Genomic DNA, 22,296 nt, shown 5'->3' with positions numbered 1-22,296 from the left:
CTACAGCTCAGCCAAAAACTCTGTCTGAAATAAACATTGATCTGATGGAGTCCTGCATTAATTTTTAAAACATAACAGCAGGGGGCAAGGAGGGACAGGGTTTTTCACTGCAAACTAGCTGCTTACACAATAGAAATGAGGTATACTTTCAGTGCTTACTATCTTTTTTTTCTAAATAATTTTCTCCAGAAGTTCTAATTGCAATGACCAAGTTCTGAAGAATTCTAAGGCTTTTAAAGCTCTTATTTCAGATTAAGTCAGTTTTCAGTACACAGTCTGGAAAATGCATCCTACCTGGTACACTGTGCATAAGATTGCAGAAATGTATTTTTAGAATCATGAGGTAAATTATCATCTGGCTCGATGGATATTTCAGCTGCATTACATGCATTTGGTCTGAATGTAGCCCATTGCTTACTTTTTTCCCTCCTCAGATTATGCAGTGGCACTTTTCCTATATGCTTATGGCATGCAGCTTCTCCCTAACATCTGACTAAATCTTGGATTTTCAGTCATCTGGCATACTTGTAAGTTCTTCACATTTTTTATTACTTTGCTTACAGCTAATTATTCTGGATACAGCACAGTCTATTTATATGCTTTGTAAACACTCCCTCTTCCAAATGTTTTGTGGTATCGTTTTCTTCAGTGTCTTTATGGATGACTGTCAAATGAGGGAAGCAGCTGAACTAGAGAAGCACAGGAGAGAATGGAAAATAAATCCCCTAACATCAACAAGGGAGCAATTGTCAGTGTTAGTAACTATTTTCCCCATAACTATTGTATTAAATTATTTACAAATCTGGAGTAATATGTTACCTGCTGCTATGCAAAATGAAGATTGGATTTTATATTTTTTTTTCCTGTCAGAGTTCTAAGTGAAGTAACTTCAGTGCGTTAAAATCCCACATTGCAGAACCAGAAGCTTTTGCAGAATCACAGCATCATCAAAGTTGGAAGAGACCTTCAGATTCTCTTGTCCAACTATCAGCCTAGCACCGCCATGACTCCTAAACCATATCCCCATGTGCCACATCCAGATGCCTCTTGAACACTTCTAGAGATGGTGACCCCACCACCTCTTTGGGCAACTTACTGCAATGCCTAACCACTCTGTCAGTGCATCCAGGAGAGATGCTGCAAGCTTCAACCCTACACTTCCTGGAGGTCCTAGGGTGCAGTGTCCATCTGGAGGATGTGGAGAACCAGAAGAAGGTTGCAGGCCTATGAAAAGTAATCCAGGATTCTGTAAGGACTCCAGTGTGCAATGTGAGGTTGCAAACAAAAATTAATGCTGGTTCTTTGACAAGTTCTAGACTTCTCAGCTTTGAAGGAGTTCATTCATTAAACTGTTGCATGTGTGTTTGGGTCAACATGGTGCAGTTACTCATCTGTTGTTCAACTTTTGATTATGTCTAAGCCAAAACTGGATAACTAAACAACCATAAGGTTTTTACAGCTCTCTGTAATTAGAGTGATCCAGGCACATCTGGCTTAATGAACTTCTTTGATCCAAGCAGAAAAAGAAGTCTCATCTTTCAAATGTATTCATATTTTTTCTAGTTGTTTTTTTTTTTTAAATTTCTGAATGAGTGTTTATGGGAAGATTTTATTCAGTTTCTTACATGACATGAGTGGGGAGGAGGGAAGAGTTATCTGAAATAATTCAGGTGAAAGACCTGGTCTTTTACTTTCCAGCAACAGTAGTTCTTGCTTGCATACTTAATAAATTTTAAATAACTGGAGAACAAGATCAAAATTTCATCTCTAAAAATAAGGTGATGAAACAGGCTATTAAGAATACTACGCTATATTGGTGGTACAGCTGTAAGGGATTTAAGAAAATTAATTATATTACTATTGTAAAAATATCAGCCTTGAAGTTAGTACCAATGTATTTGAGTCTTCAATTCCACATATTCATCTGTCTGGTATTTTCAGAAAAAGCAATCAACTTAAAATCTCTTTCTCTATAGAAACATTTTTGCTGCCATTATACATGCCTGATGTAAAATTCTTAATCTGGAAATTAAATGTTCATCATACAAAAATACCATGTTGTACTTGACAATACTTTTGGCTTTGTTAATCCAGAGATTCCAAGAAACCAAACAACAATAAGCCGCATTTTTTTCTTTTTTTTGGGGGGGGAACTAAAAAGTAGTGAAACAATCCTATGATGGCTTACTCATATGAGAGAAGAAAAAGATGGGAAATAGTACAATTTCTATTTTCATTGATAATATTAATACCTGTCTGGAAATAGTCTGGAAACTCCTGTTTTGTTAAACATCACCAACAATTGTCATCAGTTTTAAATTACTCCATTATTCTGCATAATCTAAGTAGGCTGTGTGTTAAAAGACTCAGGATATTTAAAAACCACTAGAAAGAATTGGTAGGAAATTGAAGGAAACTTTCTGACAAAGCAGAGGAATAATTTATTTTTAGTGGTTAAAATTGGTCAAATTATTTATGTTTTTGTGATTAAATTTCGCTCTTCCAGAAGACAGAGTTCATAACTATTCATAGTATGATGTTTCTCTTTTGAAGTTTGAGCAGGGAAAATTGACTTCTTGTGGCCATCTCAAATATATTTTGCTTAATTTTGAAGGTCATAAACAGAAGCCTCATGGAATTTTCTCCTTTTATAACTGGGGAGAAAATTCTGATAAGATTCTCAATGTGAGAACAAGTTCTCTTACTCTAAGGCAGAGATTTAAGGTGGTGTTAGCCATTAAGCATCAATATCTCACCTTTCATTTGGTAAGAAATGGGGGCCCAAGGCTTCTGCAAATTCCTCTTGCTGTTGCCAGAAGCCAGTTTTGCAGAAGCAAGCTAAAGCTCTACTTTTACTTATTGCAGAAGGAACACGTATTTTTGGCTGCAGGGCAGCAGTGTAAGAACCTGCTCAGCCCCAGGGCTGAAGACAGATGATCAGGAAAGACTTTTCTAGGACTGATGAACTGTACAGTGAAGCATCTCCCACAGTTGCTGAGAAAAGAAAGGGAATGTCTTCAAAAAGAACTGGCCTGATTCAGAGTTCTCTGTGGCTTGGGAACAGAATAATTCTCAGATGACTGAGCTGGTTCTTCCAGATGTGTGAGCAGTTTTTAGTGCTGATGATATTTTGCTAGCAGGCTAAGAGCACTGTATGAATGTGGATGGTTTCACTGCAAATGGGCTCCAGTTTTATTCTTCTACAGAGAATGGTTTTCAGGAAAGACCTGCAGATTTTATCCTGCAGTAAGATGTTCTATATCTCAAAGGGTTTTTTGACCCATATGTGAAAAGGTGCAACAGAGCACTACCAGTGAGGTTAAGCAAGTGTCCTTGGGTGCTGTGAGCTTGTGTTTCTTTCATAGAGGCCAACCCCAGATTTTCACTCTTTTGCAAAAATAGTTTTTTGCTTCCCTTTAGCAGTGGAGACAGAGCACGTTTTATACAATGACAGAGAACTGGGACCTTTTGGGGAGGGCTCCTGTGAGGGGCAGGAAGCTTTGGGGCTGTGGATGCAGGGGATGCAGCCTTGATGTAAGGGACTCTGCCAAGGTTTCTGAATGTCCATGGAAGGAAGTTACAGCCATGCTGGTGTGGGAATGCTCCTTAAACATGCCTGCTGAGGCCTGTCTTGCTCTCTGTCTCTCAGCACACATCAGTAGGGATGGTAGGAATCAGACCCTTAGTCATATTTATGGACTTTGCCTACAAGGGTTTTTTCAGTTCAATGAGTATTCCAGAAAATACCTCATGACTAATACATCTTAGTGCCTGTAGGAGTGGGTGTCTTCACTTCCTGCCTGGATGGCAAAATGGTCCATCAATGATGGAATAAATATTAACCAAAAATGAAAGTCATTGAGTTTTCTCTGACTCTTCTTGGGTTTAGTTTCACCAGTTGTTCTTAGGCTCCGATTTGAGATGGAAATTTACTGTGCTTCTCTCTTGGCAGTTTGGCCTATTTGGTAATTAGAGTCTACTTGCTTCATGAGCTGTTCCCATGGTCCCTTAGTTGTGCTTGTTCTTGCTCTTGTATTTTCTGTTCCCTTATTACTTTCCTAATAACTGCTAATCAGGCTCCTCTCCTCCTCTAATATTTTCTTGTGTGTTTGGCTAGGCTTCTCTACATTCTTCGTGCGGCATATGATGTGCCATCACTAGAACAAGATGTCACAGCTTTTCAGCAGATGGAAGTTACTTCTCCAGAAGGCTCTCCTTTAATAGCCTGTTTCAGCTCTCTCCACATGAGTTTTTACTCTGCTTCATGGTGGGTCTCTGCTACAGCAGTGACTTTCCAAAATTAATAATACCTGGACTTGTAAGCAATTACAAGTATCTTGGCTTTAGCGAGCCACCTTTCCCAGCTGAAGCCACTGGAATCTTGTGGTCTGGAGTCTCTACTCTGTCTTGTGGTTCACTGAGGCTCTCTTCTGTTTCTTGCTCCTGGCTGGATATATTCCCTTGTTTGTTTTAACTAAGTATCTTAAGGAATCCCACTAGTCTATATGGTTATTTGTGGCTTGGCCTTTTTTTTCAGTCCTCACTCTATCATGCCAATTTTTTTTTGCTCTCTGTGCCAGGACCTCTTGAGTTTGGTCCCCAATACCTACAGCATCTCTCCTTTCCTCCTTCAGCTCCTTCCCCTCACAGGTTTTTTGTGTGTTGGTGTTGTAAGGTAGAAAAGTCCTTTTCACTCTGAATGCTTCAGAATGTAAATTGATGTTAATTTTCTCTTTAGTTTTCTAGTTGAAAATTAGAAGGGATAGGATTAATCCAAAAAGTCATCATCTGTGCTCTTTAAAGGCATTTCCAGGTTTTTGGCATATTGAAAACTACCAGAATGTAACAGGCATACGTAGAGAAAGAAGACAAATGCTGATCATTACAATTTTTTTAATTTTCTACAGTGAATAGGCATGTCTAATTGTTTCAGATCTGAAGGTCCCCCTTCCTTCAATTTAGCTGATTATTGTCAAAGATATGCTGTAATCCTTTCCATTTCTTGTATTTCTTAATCACATTTGATAGCTTGGTAACTTTCTTTAACCAGAGCAATGTGTTAAACTTTTTTTTTGGCTGCCACAGAGAATTCTAAGTGATTTTGTTGAACTGGGTTCCAGCAGTTTTGGTATGTAGCCTAACACCATATACTGTGGTGTGCAGAGAAAATCAGTTCTCCAAAGGGAACTCAATAGCAGTGTGGACCTTCTGCCAAAAATTCCTAATTCTGGGACAGTACCAGGAAACTTGCGTGGGTCCCATTCTGCTCCTGCTGAAGTCAAAGCCAAAGCTCCTCCCAATTGCAGGGGGATAAGGTTCAGACTCCAATACTCAGTCCTCGCATTCCCATTTCACACATTTTCCTTAAAATTCTTTTTTCTCCCTTTATTTTTAGGCTCTGGTAAGATACTAACCTTTGCTCTCTCTTGTACATTTTCTGGAAGGCAAATTACAGATAGGAACCATTTTCCTCATCTCTTACGCTGTTTAAGAGTAGCTCCTGTTTTGTGCCCCAAAGCACGGCTGGAACTCAGCAGCTGTAATCTGGAGTGACAGATGAGCAAGTCAGATCATGAAAGGAGGAAAAGGCTGCTGGAAAAGGAGCAAACAAACAGAAGAAAATCTTGTAATCATATCAGAAAGACAAGAAGTGATGTCTTGAAAGAATTAAATTTTTATTTCAGTAATCCCCGAGTTTACTTGGATTGGAAAGATGAGGAATCGGAGATAGGCTGTGGACAAGCAGGAGATGATAGCAGATGTGAAAAGATGGGATCTTGGGACATTTGCCATAGGAAATGAAACTCCATCATCAGTGTGTTGCAATAAGTGCTAATAGGTTTGGAGCTTGACCATGTCTTACGTGTGTGTAAGTATACACACTGCTATATATAGCTCTGGAAATAAACATAAGTAATCTGATAGCTTTAAACATAGTCAGTTTTCTTATTAGACTGTAAGAACAGTTGCAAGAAGCAAGTGTAAGAATAGAACCATGAAGCTTAGAAGAGATATGGACTTGATATTAAACACAAGGTGATGGGCAGCAAGTTGGGGACTACTAGACTGTTTCCAACAGTGCTACACAATCACTGCCTGACATCAGGGAAGTAATTTCATTTTTTTTTGCTTTTTCATTTGTTTTCTTCATCTGCATTAAATGGTTCTCATTTTTTCTGTTAGGAGCTGCTGAAGGGTGTTAATATGGAAGGAAAGCAACTGAGCTACAGAGTAATAGTCACTTTTCAACAAAACAAAGTGCAAGAGTTTCCAGGTGGAGATTCACAGGGAAGGGAAGAAGGAGCATCCCTTGCACATTCCCAACCCGCTTGTGGACACGTGAGTTGGATACACATGAACTGTGCGCAGTGAGGAAATGGAAGGGCCCAGGTAACGCCCCTCCTGGCCTGTGCCTGTCTGTGGCCTGACCAGCCCCCTGGGCTCCTTAGTTGAGCATAGCCAAGGACCCTGTCCAAACAGCCTAAAGGCTGTGTTCAACTCCAGCAAGGGCTGTGATAAGGACATAAGGAGAAAAGTGCCGATAAGGAGTCCTACTTTGTGAACTTGATTGTTTTTAGTTTTGAACATAGAAAATGGAGCAACCAATGCTAATTTTTAAACATATGTTGTTTTAAGTAACTCAATAATCAGGGTCAGTAAAGCTTTATTTACATGCTGTATGTGCAGCTGGCAAGAATCTCAAATTGTGCCTTCTGCAGTACAAATGCTGCTGGAAAGGGAGATCTCTGCATGTAATGTCCCCAGCCCATCTCACCATGTGTTGCATGTTAGCTCCTGTACTTGTCAATGTGCAATGAAACAAGGGCAGGATTTATCCAGGGTCACTCTCAGGGCAAAATTCTCTCCATAATATCCCTAATGGTGATGCTAAAAGGTTAAGGAAACAACTATTTTTCTACTGAATACTTGACATCTTATTTAAGAGAATAATAGATTTCAGGGAATAGCACCAAACCCAATCAGTAATGTACATATGTTAGTTCATCTTAATGCTAATAAACAAAACCTAAATGAAATATAGTACTTCTGTTGTTGGAAGCCATTCAAGTGTGATTTAAAACAGAAAGCTGACAAATACTTTACTGCAGTAGTGTCCAATATCTCCCTGGGCAGGTACCAACATTTTCACACCTTGCTGTCTGTTTGTTTAATGTAAGGTACTTAGACAGGAAAGCAAAATGTTGTCAGCTTTGGCTTTCAAAAAGTGAAGTAAATAGGAAATCATGTAGCCAATGAGACTATACAGATTCTGAATGATTCAAGGTATTGAAAATTAATTTGAATGTGAAATCAAACACCTTGTTGCTTTGCCTGAGAATATTTTTTTTCTCTATAACTTTGGTTTCTTATCCCCAACAAAATTCAGTTTGTTGTTCAGGTTGTTGTTCAGATCTGATCTTGGTTTCCTCACAATTTCCTCTTCATCTTTTGGCCAGTTCCCAGATATCTAGATCACCCAGAAAAGTACTTTTCAGCTGAGTGGAGCATCCTCAGTGACAACACTACAAAATTATTGTCTTTTAGAGCATTTTGTCATGTTTTATCAGTTCTCTTATGTTTTGCTCTTTGGGAATATGTTTGGTTTTACTTCATGACATTTTTCTCCAACTTACCTACAACTAGAAGGTATTTGCTACATGTTTGATGGGAAATATTTGTTCTTAGAGCACCCAGTAAGAGCCAAGTACCATAATCCTTACCCACATCAGATTTCTGCTGAGGTTCATGGAAGTTTTGCCCAAGTAAGGCTGCGGGATTGCTTAACTCTACCACGTTGGTTTTTAGTGACAGTTTGCATAAAGATGTCTTAAAGGATAAAGTTACAATAGCCTGTGTTACAGGGACAAGTAAGAAAACCAGAAATTAGAGCTAAAAAACCCTATATCTCTCTAGGAAGACAGTGAATGGTGGTGTATTTCTTTTGGCATTTTAATGCTACTAAACTATATCTCCTCTCTATCTTGTTCAGAATGTTTCTGCACCCAGCTCCAATTATAGATAGATACAAACTCTCTAGCACACTCAGCTTTTTCTCTTTATATCGTTTCATCATCTCCCCCTCGCCAGTCCCCACATTTTAATTTAACTCGCAGCTTCCTGCCGAGTCTCCCCAGCTGGAGCCCATCGGTAGCCGATGGTTCTTCTCGCCCTCCGGGTGCACTAAATGGCATCACCTGTCCCAGCGCTGCCGCTCGGGCCGCCCGCACCTGGGCTGGGCTGGGCTGGGCTGGGCTGGGCACTGCCAGCGGCGAGTGCGGGTCCGGTTTCTCTCCCGGATGCGGGTTCGGGTCGGCGCCCGGGGGAGCGGCGCGGGGCAGCGCGCACCATGCGGGGCCCGGCCCGCCCCGGGAGCCGCGTGTGCTGATGTAATCTCCAGGCAGCCAGCGCTGAAATTCAACACCGCGGCGGGCGGGAGCTCCGCCGGTGCCGGGGCAGGCGGTGCAGCGCCGCTCCGCCGCCCCACTCCGCGGGCAGCCGCGGGGCGCCCCCGCCGCCCGGCCCCCGGCGCCCCCCCCATCGCCGCGCCCGCCCCCGCGGGCCGTACGCGGGCCGGGCCGCCCCCGGGCTTGCGCGGAGCTCGGCGGAGACCTCGGGGCCGCCGCGGTTTCATGGGCAGGAGCTGACCCTGCGGCGGCGCGGCGCTCGGCTTTCCCTCGGATCTCCGCTGCCCGGACAAATGCATACAAATGCATTTGGGAGCCGAGAGGACAAGGCGAGGACGCTTCTCTCCCGCGGAACAAACGTAAGCGGGAGCCGGGGAGGCGTGACGGCGGCGACGGGGCGCATCGCACCGCATCGCCACCCCGCCGCGGGGCGGGCAGGGCACGGGGGCTGCGGCTCAGCTCCCCTCCGGGGGCAGCGGACGGTGACCCCGACGGGCTGTGTCCTCAGCCTTACCTTCCTTGCTCCAGCCGTAACCCCGCGGGGTCCCCAGTGCCCCCGGGGGACCGGCAAGGTGCTGGCACCCTGGCTGTGCGTCTCTCCCCTCCGCACTCTCCTATGTCGTCCTGGATGTGCTCTATCCCGTCCTGCACCCTGGTGTCTTCCTTCCCTCGCACGAGCCCCCACCAGGCAGCCTGGCTCTGGGGTCCCCGGGGAGCGGGGACAGCCTGACCCGCGAGCCAGCGCACCCCTGATCCCCGAGGGGGAACGAGATCCCGGTGGCCGCAGTGCCCACAAGGAACCTGGAAGCTCCTGTACCCTTTTGGTATCCAGCTCTTAAAACGCAGAAAACAACCAAAACATGTAGAATTTACGTTTAAGAGCTGAAGTTTACTCTCTTAATAACAGAGATGGCCAGGTGAGGTGCTTTGTATTTATGTATTTCTATAATAGGCTGAAGTGGTTCCAATGCATCCTCATCTGTGGTGCAAAGTAGAGCTCCTCTCTCTACAGTTGGCCTAAAAGCAGCCTAGGCAAGATGACTGTGAATTTATAGTAGTTGTAATATTGGAGAGGTTACTATTGCAGACAGGTCTGTTTTGGCAAGGCACTAATTTTGTTCTGGCTGTGTCTTAAACTAAGTTTACTGAGTTCTCCAAGCAGGACAGAAGGATTTGTTTTGTGCTGTAGTGAGGATTATGCTGCCAAAGTGTGCCTGGTGTGTAACTGGGTGCACCAGAATGCTTGTGAGCAGTTACGTTTCTGCCTGAAGGTGGCCTTCCCAGGAGAACTGTGTGTTTAATGGATGTGTTTGTGGGACTTGTTCAGGAATTGACTGAATACAATTTAAAAAATGATTTTATTTGATAACTGTAAGTGGGTGTTTCTGATGGAGAAACATAAATTGCATTACAGGAAAGACAGTAGCAGAGATGCAGTTTACTCAGATTAAAAATCTGAGATAGCTTCAGAATATATATTTATATACTTCTATATTGTTTACCTAATTTACTGGTCTAGAGAGAAAGCAATCTGGTTGATTCCCTGTGTTAAGAAACCGGAATTCCTTGCAAAAGATCAGGTTTCCTTAGCATATGTCAAACCAGTAAATCCCTTGCAACCCTGACCAACTTTTTTTAAAAATGCCACTAGGTCGGGCTCGTACAGGGGTTTCTCTGCAGGTTAAAAAAATAAAACAGCTGCATAACTTCTAAATCTCTCACCAAGTTTATTGAAAGAATATTTAATTTTAAAACAAGAACAGCCTTGAGTCACCCTTGTTTCTTGCAAGCATTGAGTTGTAGAACATTTGAGGAATGATCTACAAATTATATAGAGACAAACCCAGTGAAAGAAGAGTGTATTTCATGTGAGTGGGAATTTGAGTTACATAATTTGCCTTAATACAGAGGAAAACAGAGGAAAATGATGTACACTATCTAGAGAAGAAATCTAGTGTAAGAGATCACAGATTTACTCATAAAACAACTTATCTTAGGTCACTGCTCCTCTCCCTCTCACCTTATTTTGTATTTTTACCATTTTCCATTCATTCAAACGGTGAACTCTGGCTAAGTGTTCAAGAACTTCCCCCCCTTGCTGGCTATTTGCCAGCTATGGTGCCAGCTGCCAGAGGGCATGCGACTGTCACCCTGAAGAGGCTGTTGTTTCCCTTAAAGCCATGTAGATAGTGGGTCTTTTAAATTGAGAAGGAGCACTGAAGCCACTGCCTAACCTCATTATAGTAGCAAAGAAAGTTATCTTTCTTTTCACATCTTGAAAGATAAGGTTTGTAACAGCTTGAGGTCTTTGAGAAGCTCAGGTCCTCTCAGTCTAGAAGGTGCTGTGACCTTTCCCAAAGCCCTTCTCAGGCTGGATGGACCCAAACTTGGCCATTCTCCTTAGCAATCCCCAGACGAGATCCAGTGAAACAATGTAGATGGGGCAAGTGCTGATATTTAAACCATCATCACTGATGAGTGCAGGGTTGAATGCATCTGTGGCAGTTACATTGGGAACAAGTTTTCCTGTCTTCTTTAGCAGCCAAATAGTGGCATTTCTTCCTTTAAACTGGATATTTAGGAAACTAGGATGGAACACTAGTTACACTGTAATGCTGTGCACTGACCAAACCTGAGCTCTGCATGCTCCTGAATAGTCTTCAGAGGATAAAATTTTTCATTGTTGCTTGCCAGACTTGCTTTGAAGCTTATCAGTTTCCTCATCCATCCATCACCCCTAAGGCAAAAAACCAACGTGGATAGTTGCTGTCCACTCTGTAGGAAGAGGCAAATGGCCACAAGATGTCAAAGATTATGAGAAAGATAAACTCAGTTTTAAGTGGTAGAATAGCTCAACCACATTTGATAGTGCCTTCCTGCAGAAGATTTATAGTGGCCCTCAGCTTGTGCTTGCATGTAAAATAAAGAGGATTAAAAGATAGGAAAAGGAGAGGAAGCTCAAGAGATACCTAGGCTTTAGGACAGGACATAGCCAAGGTGTATTGTATTGTAACAGCTTCGTGTGTGATGTTTAAATGGGGAAAAAACAGCCAACATTTGAGTCAGCTGGAGTCTTCCTTGCCACAAGCTTTTGTACTTTTCTATTGTTGTGTCCCAACAGGGAAGGTCTCCCCAAGATCTGTGGGCTCAGCCAAGACAAGGAGCTAAGTTCCTTGGAGCTGTCGCAGATGATGGATCAAGTTGCATACATGTTATGCAGAAGGGAGCCTGAGATCTTCGTGGCTATGCTGGTGTGAGAGTGGAGACTGAGAACTGACTAATCTGCAGCTTAAAATCTGCAAATATAAAGAGTAGTGCTCTTGATCAAGAAGAGAGGGTTGCATGAATTATTTCTCTCAAAAAGGCAGAATTTCACTGTTTCATTTTCAGCCAGGGAGGGTTCACATTTACAACTTCACTTTAGGTTGCACATGGTTTCATTTACAAAAAGTTTTACATGTGAAAAAAGACAGAAGGAAGACTAACTTTTCCCACACATTAGAAGACCTCCAGCCCTGTCTCTGGTCCGTGTTTTTCCTCTTAGTTGTTCACTCATCTGTTCTTGACATTAGCTGGAGAGCACTGGAGAGGCAGACACGTGCCTTTACCTCTCACTAAATGTTCCTGTATATCCAGTTACATCTGTGTAATTTGCAGCCCTGGGAGCATTTTGGAATTTCTTACTTTCCTACAGTATTTGCTGGGAGGTGACAGAGGCAGATACCTGACGCACACAGCTTTGTACCTGGTTGGTATTGTGGAAGAGGCTACTGTAATGTTAAGAGGAGTCATCTTTGAATTTTGTGCTCTGGAGTTCTTTGAGCATTCTTATTTCGGAGGTGGCTAAAATATCTTTTGTGATTTTTAGTTGTAAATCCACTTTACACCTTTGAAAGTCAAATAGAGAGTTGTCCTAGGTTTTATCTTATGCTGTGCAATGCATGGACTTTTTTTCTGACACAGCTATTTCCTGTCACTGAGGTCATTAGATCAAAAGATGAGGCATCATGTGATGCAGAAATTATGAATTTGAATTCTGGCCTTTAGAAGTGAAAAAACTGAAGTGAGCGTCCTGGAGCTGACGAGCTATTTGGACAACAGTCAGTGTTAGGACTTTTGCAGGAGCTGCAGAACTGCCCCAGTAGACATTGCATGGCTGTAGCAGGAGAAGGCTTGAAGGGAGAAATAGCTAGGGACTGCAGCGGTGGTTAATTAAGAAACATGCCCTTACAGGCATGTTGGTATTTGTAAGGTGTAGTTTCTACCCTTCTCCCCTTCTATAATAAGAACTGAAGCACTGATGCATATTTTTGAATATGCATCCTATACTTTCTGTGCATTTTCTTCTAAAAGACATGATATATCTACAGTTTTCCAGTGGCAATGATGACTATTGTGTCTTAATGTTCCTTAAATTATTCATTCTGATGGCCAAAATTTAAGCTCTCACAATATGAAAATTCTCTTGATTGTTTTTGCTCTGTGGCTTTTGTCCACCTGGATGTTTCTGGCATGTTTGAATTGTAAACCCGTGAAAGGAATAGTAAGATATTTCGCTAAATACTGCTATATATGTGCGTGTATATCCATGAAGCACCTTGTCTCTCTCTTTGAACCATACTGTCCTGTATAAAGTGGTAGTGTTTTCCTCCTGCCCTGGCAAAGTTACATCATGTGAAATTCCAGGTGTTTAGTTGCAACTCTGTCGCTTTCAAATGCACTTCATTCCAGATACTCGAGTGTTGTCTGGCTTGGTCCAGCAAACACTTTTAGTCACTATAGCATTTAATGTTGTGAAAAATCAGTGATGTTACATAACTTAATGAGCAAGAAGGTTGAACTGTGGCTTGAGCATGAATTGAGTAGTTAGTGTCAGAACTATATTTCTGATTTTTTAAAACATTTCTTCTCAGAAGTAGATATAGGCTACTATAATTGTTACATACATCTGTGCCTAGATTATGCAACATTAACAGAAAATATATTTCTCATTTATTAAAAGATTCAGTCACTGATGAGAGTGTGATTTGATATTAATCTGGCTAATGTGATAATGGGTAAGAAACAGCAGACAGTCTGTTCTTAATCATGGAGAAACAATGCTCTTTGTACAACATTCAACACTTCTAAAGCAAATTTTGAGCACATAATCTCTATCAACCTTATTCATATTTGTTGGAACAACTGAAACATCAATGTGCTATCAACATTATTCTCATATGTAATCCAAAATAAAGCACTCTACCAGCTACTAAGGAGAAAATTATCCCAGCCTAAACCAGGACAGTGAGCCTATGATACTCATCAGTTCTGTGTTTTCCTATCTGAGCATGGAGTTTTAAGTTGCCATCTGATGGGATTCTTTTTTACTCTGTCAAGAACATGTCTTTCTTGGAGCATGATAAAATTTTATAATACAAGAAAAAAAGTGTGACATAACATTTTCTTTTATGGGAATATGATGTGATATAGTGAAAAGACTGATAGCAGGTCAAAAGTATTTAATTATCTCTATAGGCATTAACTTGTCATTTATTTTATGGTTTCTTTATGTTAATATTTTTTTCTTTCTAGGAAGAAATTTACTACAAAGCAGCATTCATATTTGAAAGCTGCTGCAAGAAAATACAAAGCAGATGCAATTGCTTTATTAATAAAAGCCAGTGTAAAAATATATGTATGTATAAGTTGTACAATGTGGTGGCTTTGATTCAGGACTTGCTGAAGTCAGTGATATCCTGTCATGGACTTTGAAAGTTGAATCAAGCTTCTAATTCCTTGGATTTCTGAAACTGTAGATGTTTTCTCATGTGTTTTTTTTTTTTTCTTTCCTTCTTTCCCTTTTAGGAAAGCTCTCCTTTTTATTGCAATATGTATAGCTGTGGGTGTTGCACAAGTACCCAAACAAGGTGAGAATGCTTTGTTTATAACAGGACATTTGTATAACGTGTTACTGGATGAAAAGAGTAGATGTCTCTTGTTACCAGTGACCTTAGGTTCAGTTCCTTAATTCATATGACTTAAAGAAAATACCAGCTACAGCAGAATGAGAGCAAAAGATTAAAGTAACCAGTTTGGAAAAGATGACCTTTTGAAATTACTCAGATTTTCTGTCTATGAAATTGCTTACATATTTAAGCAAGCTCTTCATAAAAAAGAAGCCTTGTACAGTGAAAAGGCTTTGATTGTGTCTTCATTGCAAGTGGGTGTCCTTGGGGGTGGCAAGCTATGACTGAGTTACCTTTGCAATTAAGACTTTAGGCAAATCACTGTGTATAATAAAGGCTTAGTCTAGGCTGGCATCACTAAAAAAATGTGAAATTTGGTATTCATTTGGCTTTGCATTCAGATGCAGATGTTAGTGAGGAAATAAGATTGCCTTGTTTTTAGTTTCTTTTTTAATCTGCCAGCTGTTATAACAGCACCAGATGTGCTGCCTTCTCTGGGAATAATAGCATCCTGAAGTGGTAAGGCTAATATGCCATTTAGTCATGTCTTATTGCCATGAGAGTGGCAGCATCAGTTCTCTGCCATGTTCCTTCAATGTACAGGTGAAGCAGGAAATAGGTCATCTTTGGCTGATGTGTTAACTACAAATACTCATCTGAACACAAACAGCTGGGTTGTGTGGTTAAGACAAGACTCATTCCTGATAATGTTTTGTTACAACCCTTTGGGATATCTCAACAGCCTCCCACCACTATTCTCACCAGTGCCTTTTTCCAGCTCCTCATTCCCAGATATTGGCAAAGCTTGCGTTTCCTTTCAGTTGTGGTTCTTTGTTTTGCTTTTTCTCTCCAGTTGACTTTGTATTTATGCCTTCCATTAGTTGCCTGTTGTTTGCCTGGTAATATTGGTTGTTGATTTTTCACATCCAGCTCAGTGGAGGCCATATGCTTTTGTGATGGGATTTTCCCAGATTTTTCTAATAGCTGAGCCAAGTTCTCATCGGAGGAGGGGCAGCGCCATTAGATGTGTGTGGCCTGACCTGCTCCAGGCCTGTGGGGATGGAAGGGGAAGAGGCTGTTTTAGAGAGGCAGTTTGCAGTTTCCCAGTGTAGCAGGAGCAGGTGAGGGATGCCAGAGGCAGGAGTGCAGGGATGGTTTGAGTGTCTTCATGCCTCCAGCCCACCTTCCTCACTTCTCATGTGCCTCAGCCTGAGAATAGTTTTTCTATCAAAACTTCAGGCAAGGACTGTGAAGGCTACAGATCTGGGGGCACAGCGACACAAGCAAGTGGGTGCAGTCTGAGGCTTTCTTGCCTCTTGGCTGAGAATACCTCCATGCACAGAGCTTTGCAGAAATGGGGTAAAGTTTCCAGTCTTGATGGGAAACTTTTTTGTTGTTGTTTTTATTGTTATTCAATATTTTGTTTTGTTGTTGTTATTGTTATTTGTTGTTGCTATTCAATTTTTGTTGTTGTTACTGTTATTCAATAGCATTTCTAGATAGCCATGTGAGAAGCCTTTTTGAATGGAAACTCCAGTGCACAAATGCCACATGCTATATATTACTTCATTTTCTTTAAGTCCTTGGTTGGGATAAAAATGATGCATTGAACCTTAATGCAACTTCCTGCCCATGGGCAAATGTGGTCCCTCCTGCACTATATTTGCACAGCGTGTAAAAGAGATTGCAAAAGCAACTCAGAGAACAGCAGACTGAGGAAACCTTCTCAAAAAAAAAAAAAAAAAGAAAAGAGAGAGAGAGAAGAAAAAGAGCAGCTCAAGTATATCCTTCAGTGTCAGTTTATAAGCTGCAGAGCTAGCACTATTGCATTTGCAGTGCTTAGTGTTTGTCCAGGAGCAGGATTGTCTGCCCATTAGGAAAATATTAACACTTAGTTTTTTAAACTTTCTTGGCAGTTGTATTTTGAAAAAAAAAAAGAGTATTTTGCCAAATATGAAGATGCTAGCTAATGAACACTCCTTCTCTCCTGAGCTGATGAGACAGCCTGATGCTTTACCTGGGAAATTATGCCTTGTTCAGTTTGGTAGGCTGCTAGTAATTGTGTCCAGTCAGATATATGTAAAGATACAGTCTCAGTCTTTAGAAATAGTACTTTGTGGCTCAAGAACATGCAGAATTGATGTATCTCATTAACTTTTCTATGACAGTCACTGGACCTAGTGCCCAGGAGAGCACTGGTTGCAGCCAAGTGTCTTAATTTTGCAACCAAGTGTCTTAATTTACTCAATTGCAGATGCTTCATCCCTTAGAAAATGGGCAACCTGATGAGTACTCTCAGTTCTGAGGGAGCTGACTGATGAATGGCCCTTGTCTTTCCCTTACCCATGTGTCTACTAGGATTGCTGAAACAGAGAAGGCATCTCAGAGCTCTTGCCTTCAGAGTAGTCATGAGTACGGAGGAAGTGGGAAATGAACAAAAGGGACTGAATGAAATATGGGTGCGAAACAATCAAATAGCAAATCCTCTCATTTCTCCCCAGTTCCTTTGTGGGATTTTTTTTGTACCACAAGAGGGTCGGAAGGTTTTTTGCCAAACCCCATGTTAGGTTTTCCTTTCCCTCATGAGGCAGTAAGGCTGTGAATTTTTAAAGTCCTCCTAGAAGGTAGAAGGGGAAAGCACTTGATACGAAAAACCTAAAAAAATTTTCCCTTCAAGAAGCTGAGCTATTGCAATTTGGGGGACTAATGGCTTGAGTAAACAGTAAGTGAAGACAGATGTTTTGCAGGCATGAGTAAACAAAGAAAACTGACAACTGATAGGTAAAGAAAATAGTGGTTGTCATGCTGGGAGGAAAAATGAGGATTGCCTGCTCCCAAAATCCTGTGTGCTGCCAAGAGCTTCTGAAAGCCTTAAAATAAAATAAAAATACAAGTTGGACCAGAAATTAAATGACTGGCCAAAAAAGTTTGGAACAGCCTTTTGGCTTGACAGTGGGTTAACAGGCAGCAAGTCAGCAAGGAATAATTAGTTTATACTTACTTATTTGATGTCATTTTTCACATAACATTTATTTGTGTCTAGCTCTCTCAGCACCTGTCATTGTTCACAGAAATCTATTTGCAGGATGTGGAGAACATCTTATTCCTTATTACGCTCTCTGATGATTTTCCTTTTATTGATAACTTCTAAGCTATGCGCTGTTTTCAAATCAGAAGTGCCAAAAATTTGGCAATTTTGCTTGCAGTTTGAGATTAGTAGCGATAGGCTTGAATGCAATTTTAAACTGACTATTTTAAGACAGTTTAAGGGTTTTTTTTTAAGCATCATTTTATAATATTTTGGACATATTACAAGAATTGTTATTTTTAAATACAAATATATCATTAAAAATGTTTAAAAATACAAGTACTTGCCAAATATTTCAGGTTAGGATGTGATAATTAGGCACAACCTTAGGTTAGTTTATAAGCTGTTCTCCTCTGTGCAGTCAGCTGGCCCAGCCAGTGCACAGAAGTGCTGAAGCAGTGTGTTCAGCCTTGGGGATTATTTGCATATGTAAGACTGCACTGCTTGGAGCACAGGACCTGTGTTTCTTCCTAGCTTCCCTTTACAAGAGCAGTGCAAGGACAGCTTTCTCCCCCAGAGCTACAGGCAGACCAGGCAGGACCGAGGTCCTGGGAAAGCGTGGTGGTTCATTAGCAGATGCATTGTGATTCGAAGCTCTGCTGTAACCTGACCTCTAGTATCGGTCTGACAGATAAAAATACAGCCATAGTAAATAAATTGCTCTGAGGCAAAACATCTTGAGAAATTGGCACACACATGACTCTCTGTAAAGATATGCTTTCTCCATACCTCTGTCTGCGCTGGCTACTCTCCAGGATAATCTTGGCCCATCTGCAAATCTCAAACATGACTAGAAACACTACAAGGTGTGTAATTAATTTTCAAGATGTACAGTACATTCAGGTTGATACTTCTGGTTCCAATTTATAAATTACTCTCAAGGAAATCTCAGGCACTTTTCATAATTTACCACTGAAACTAAGCCAACATCTGTCTATTCTTAAAGTTTGCTATGAATACATTCACTAAATAGAGAAAGGGAAACTGGGAACGGAGACCTTTTTTCCACTGAAAGAGTAAACATCCATTTGTTTCAGTTGCTCTCTTAATATAGTAGAGAATCCTTAACTTTTCTTTTTTACTCCAAATTTTTCTTTTGCCATTTAATAGCTTTGTTTACTTAATATAGGCACAATGTCCACAGTAAAAATATCCTCAGCTAAATGCTGTAGAAAATGACAGTGTCTGTCTGTCAGGCTTATTTGATCAGTGGAACTATTAGATACTACAAGTAATTTTTAGTGTAAGTGCTTCACTGAAATTGTTCCAGTTAGGGGAGGAAAAAGATGATACCGTACACTGCTGTGCAATGTAGGGAAAACTTGGGCTCGACTTCCCTTTGTGCAAAAAAACCAGAAAATTTAGGTTACAGGGCCCTTGAACTTATCTGTTCCTAGCTCCTGCTGAGATCATGGTCAGTGTTGAAGCAAGTTCAGGTTGTTGGGTCCTGTCCAGTTGGGCTTTGAAAACCTCCAAGAATGGAGATTACACAATATCTCTGCTGTCCTGGTCCAGCACTTAACCACTTGTGTAGTGAGAAGGCTTTTTCTTTGTATGGAGCTGGAATTTCTTGTGTTGAAGCTTTTGCCTGTTAATACTCAACTTTTCTGTTTTCCCTATGGTCTTAACTCAGATAATGGACAGTTTTAATTAGATTCCCCCAAACCTTCCCATCTCAAGGCCAAGCAAATGTAGTTCCTTCAGCCTTTCCCCATATTTTAGCTCCCAACCTTCTTGTTCCTTATTTCCATGATTGCGTTTTGACTGAATCTCTGAAATATTTAAGTAATATCTTTCAAAAGAACTCAGACAAGAAGTTTTACTAATCAGTCAATGCCATAAATGCTGTCAAATTTTGCCACCCTACAGAAAGGCTGCTGGGGACATGCTTTAGCTCCTACTCAAGCCTTTGCAGTGTTTCAACTGCATTATAAGGCATCTATCAGTATCTTTATGTTCATCCTGAAGGAAGAAGGTGTCTATGCCCACCAACTCCAACATGCCTAAATCTTATTTAGGCAATATCAAATGAATTGGGTCACCTTGGAGTGTTGATTGACCTAAAGCATCTTCAGTTTCTTGTCCCAGGACAGATATGATTTCAGTTAATCAGGAGACTAGGAAACTGTGTTTCTGTCCAGTAGGTGAAGGTATTTAGCCAAGTAAAATTGTTAGAGGCACTGTAAGGTCCAGGCTAAGGAAAAGGTTAAAGCACAAAATTCACATTGTGTGAGACAGTAGAGAATCCAACAATGAAAACACCACTGCCCATTCTACCCCCATAGGAAGATCTCTCCAGGCTTCTCTATGCCAAAGACAAATCTATTAGACATAAATCAGTAGGATAGTTGGCTTCTCTGTCTCTTTAATGTTTCCTGCTGTGGAGTGCACTCTTAATTCAATATTTTGTCATGGTAGCTGCAGCCTTGTGTTCTTTAGGAGGACAGATAAGCCAGAAGATGGAAGCACTGACCCTTGGGTCCTGACAGTCTCCTCTTTCCTTGCTCCTCACCACTCCCACTGCTGCAGAGTTCACTTCATCAGTACAAGTAAACAAGTGTGGAGTGAAAAGAGGCAGTGTTGGTGCACTCTGTTGCATCTCCCCTTCGAAAGTTTTTTGTTTTCTTTTAGTCCGACTAGCTAGCACAGGTATATACAGTCATCCTACTGGGAAAACAATTATCTTGAAAGCCAGCTCTGTAGTGGGACAGGGCCTTGCTTGGCAGGCAGAGAACTCCCTGGTGGAAGCACAGTAATTCTTCCCAGGTACCAGCTGAATTACCCCTGCAGCACATAGTAGCTCCTTGGCAAAGCCTACCTTTGTATTTTGTTTTGAGCCAGGGACTATCTTTTGATGCTCTACTGGGGTGTTACTGTGTTATAAATAGTTTACCCCTTCTTATAAACAAAGCAACTCTTCCCTTAAATGCTTTCATTCAAACTTTTCAGATAAAGAGAAAAAGCATGGTCTTATTGCAGAAGATTTTTTTGCAGAAGAGAAGGCTAAAAAAAATGTGTAATTCTCTGCTCAAAGAATAAACAGGGTTATCCAAGTAAATAAGAAACTAACCAAAGTGTGTTCACTGATCACTGTGAAAGTTTGAAAGGAGCAAATGGGGATTTCTCACTTTCATAAGTGAATTAACCTATGATGTGCATTGTGTGGGCCTTTGTGTGTGTTTGTTTTGTTTGCTTGTTTTTGTAAGATGGAAATTTTTGTCTTGCCTTAATTATTTGTTTGACTTACGTGAAAAATCCATGTGCCTTGCCTTAAGGATTTGTTGGCCTTGCTGTGTGCAGAGAACATGCTTCGGGAGGTACAGATTTGTTAAGATGTTGTGTGTACATTTCTTTATATAGATCTGAATTTATGAGCTTGTAAATGAAATCAACAGTATCCCTTTATTTCTTTTTACAGCAATAGATGTTCTTCATCAACTGGGCCTTGTGAAAGATGTTCAAGAGCCCTCAGAGACAACAGTGCCTTCTACATCATCTCTGTTACCTCAGGGTGTTCGTCTAACTGTTTCGGGAGTTGTACTAACTAGTGATGCACGTATCGAATCCCCCGTTGTTCAAGTCATACCATCAAATCTAGGGCATCAGTTCACCATATTGGTTGGGTTGTACTCTTACAGAGTCAATAATGCTTTCCTTTTCAGTATTAGGAACAAAAGTAGACTGCAGTTTGGTGTTCAGCTGCTACCGAGAAAGGTAGCAGTATACACTGGAGGGAAGCAGTCTGTACACTTCAATTATAGTGTTCATAATGAACAATGGCATTCATTTGCCATTGGCATTGGAGACAAGACTGTCTCAATATTTGCTGAGTGTGGAAAGAAGTACTATAGCAGTGAAGTACTTTCTGAAGTGGAGACGTTTGGTTCGGATGGTGTATTTACCCTGGGAAGGATGAACTCTCAATCTGTCAGCTTTGAAGGAGTTATCTGTCAGCTAGATATTATTCCCTCTGCAGAAGCCTCTGCAAACTATTGTAAATATGTGAAACAGCAGTGTCGCCAGGCTGAAACTTACCGATCTCAGCCAGGAGCTCCACTCGTGTCAGAGGGGCTGGATATTTTTTCAAAGATGATCATTGATGAGGAACACCAGGAAGATTTATCAGCTTATAGATGGAAGGAAGCATCAAACATGCCTGTTACCAAAGTTGCTCAGATTCACTTTCTACCAGACCACTTTGAGTCAAGAAATGCCTCTGCGTTGGAGTTTGCAGAGACCAAACCTCGACTGCTGGAAGCTTGGCCTGAAACAGAACTCGAGGAGAACATCAATCTGCCTCTTCAGCAGCAGGAGATGAGCAAAAAAAGAAACACCACTAAAACTTCTGCAGGATCAAATCCAGATAGTTCAGCTAATACCACAGAAGAAGCAGGCAGACAAAGTGAACCTTCTCTGATCTCCCCTGTAAAACAGAGTAAAACTAAAAGCAAGGGAATGGAAAAAGCAAAACAGCATTTAGATGCGCTGAGCAAAAAGCAGCAAATCTTCAACACAACCCTGTACAGTTTGCCTGCTGAGCTCCCTTTGGATAATCAACTCAGTGCAGGGCAGGAAGGTGCACTTGATGTAGATGAGACTTATCACACAGAAAACAGTTATGAAATTAGTATTAATAATTATGCTTATGACTATGAAGATCTTGGCAAAATGTTTGAAATGGGAAGTGTCAGAGGTCCAAAGGGGGAAACCGGACCTCCTGTAAGTTATCTTTATTACTCTTCTTACTATAATGTAGCAATATAAATTTAACAGAGGCTTAGAAAGGAACCTCTCAAAGCATGCCAAAGCTGTGACTGCAACTTCTCCCAGCTGTACTATACAAATGTTTGTCTGC

General features: G+C 41.1%; 1 protein-coding gene across 1 annotated transcript in view; it reads left to right on the top strand.

The window, feature by feature from the left end:
* The first annotated feature begins 8,635 nt into the window (after positions 1 to 8,635).
* COL24A1 (collagen type XXIV alpha 1 chain) overlaps positions 8,636 to 22,296 on the top strand; it is a 128,432-nt gene continuing 114,771 nt past the window's right edge. Inside the window, exons 1-3 of the mRNA XM_027882935.1 lie at positions 8,636 to 8,764; positions 14,253 to 14,314; positions 20,860 to 22,160. Of these exons, the coding sequence (XP_027738736.1) occupies positions 8,709 to 8,764; positions 14,253 to 14,314; positions 20,860 to 22,160 (1,419 nt within the window). The 5' untranslated portion in view covers positions 8,636 to 8,708. The remainder of the gene's footprint in view (positions 8,765 to 14,252; positions 14,315 to 20,859; positions 22,161 to 22,296) is intronic.

This window comes from Empidonax traillii, unplaced genomic scaffold (genome assembly GCF_003031625.1).
Source record: "Empidonax traillii isolate 1590-97213 ecotype Southwest subspecies unplaced genomic scaffold, ASM303162v1 scaffold114:size1751661, whole genome shotgun sequence".
In the NCBI taxonomy this organism is placed as follows: domain Eukaryota; kingdom Metazoa; phylum Chordata; class Aves; order Passeriformes; family Tyrannidae; genus Empidonax; species Empidonax traillii.
Note: the sequence above shows the minus strand (reverse complement) of the source record. Positions and strands in the feature narration are given on the sequence as shown.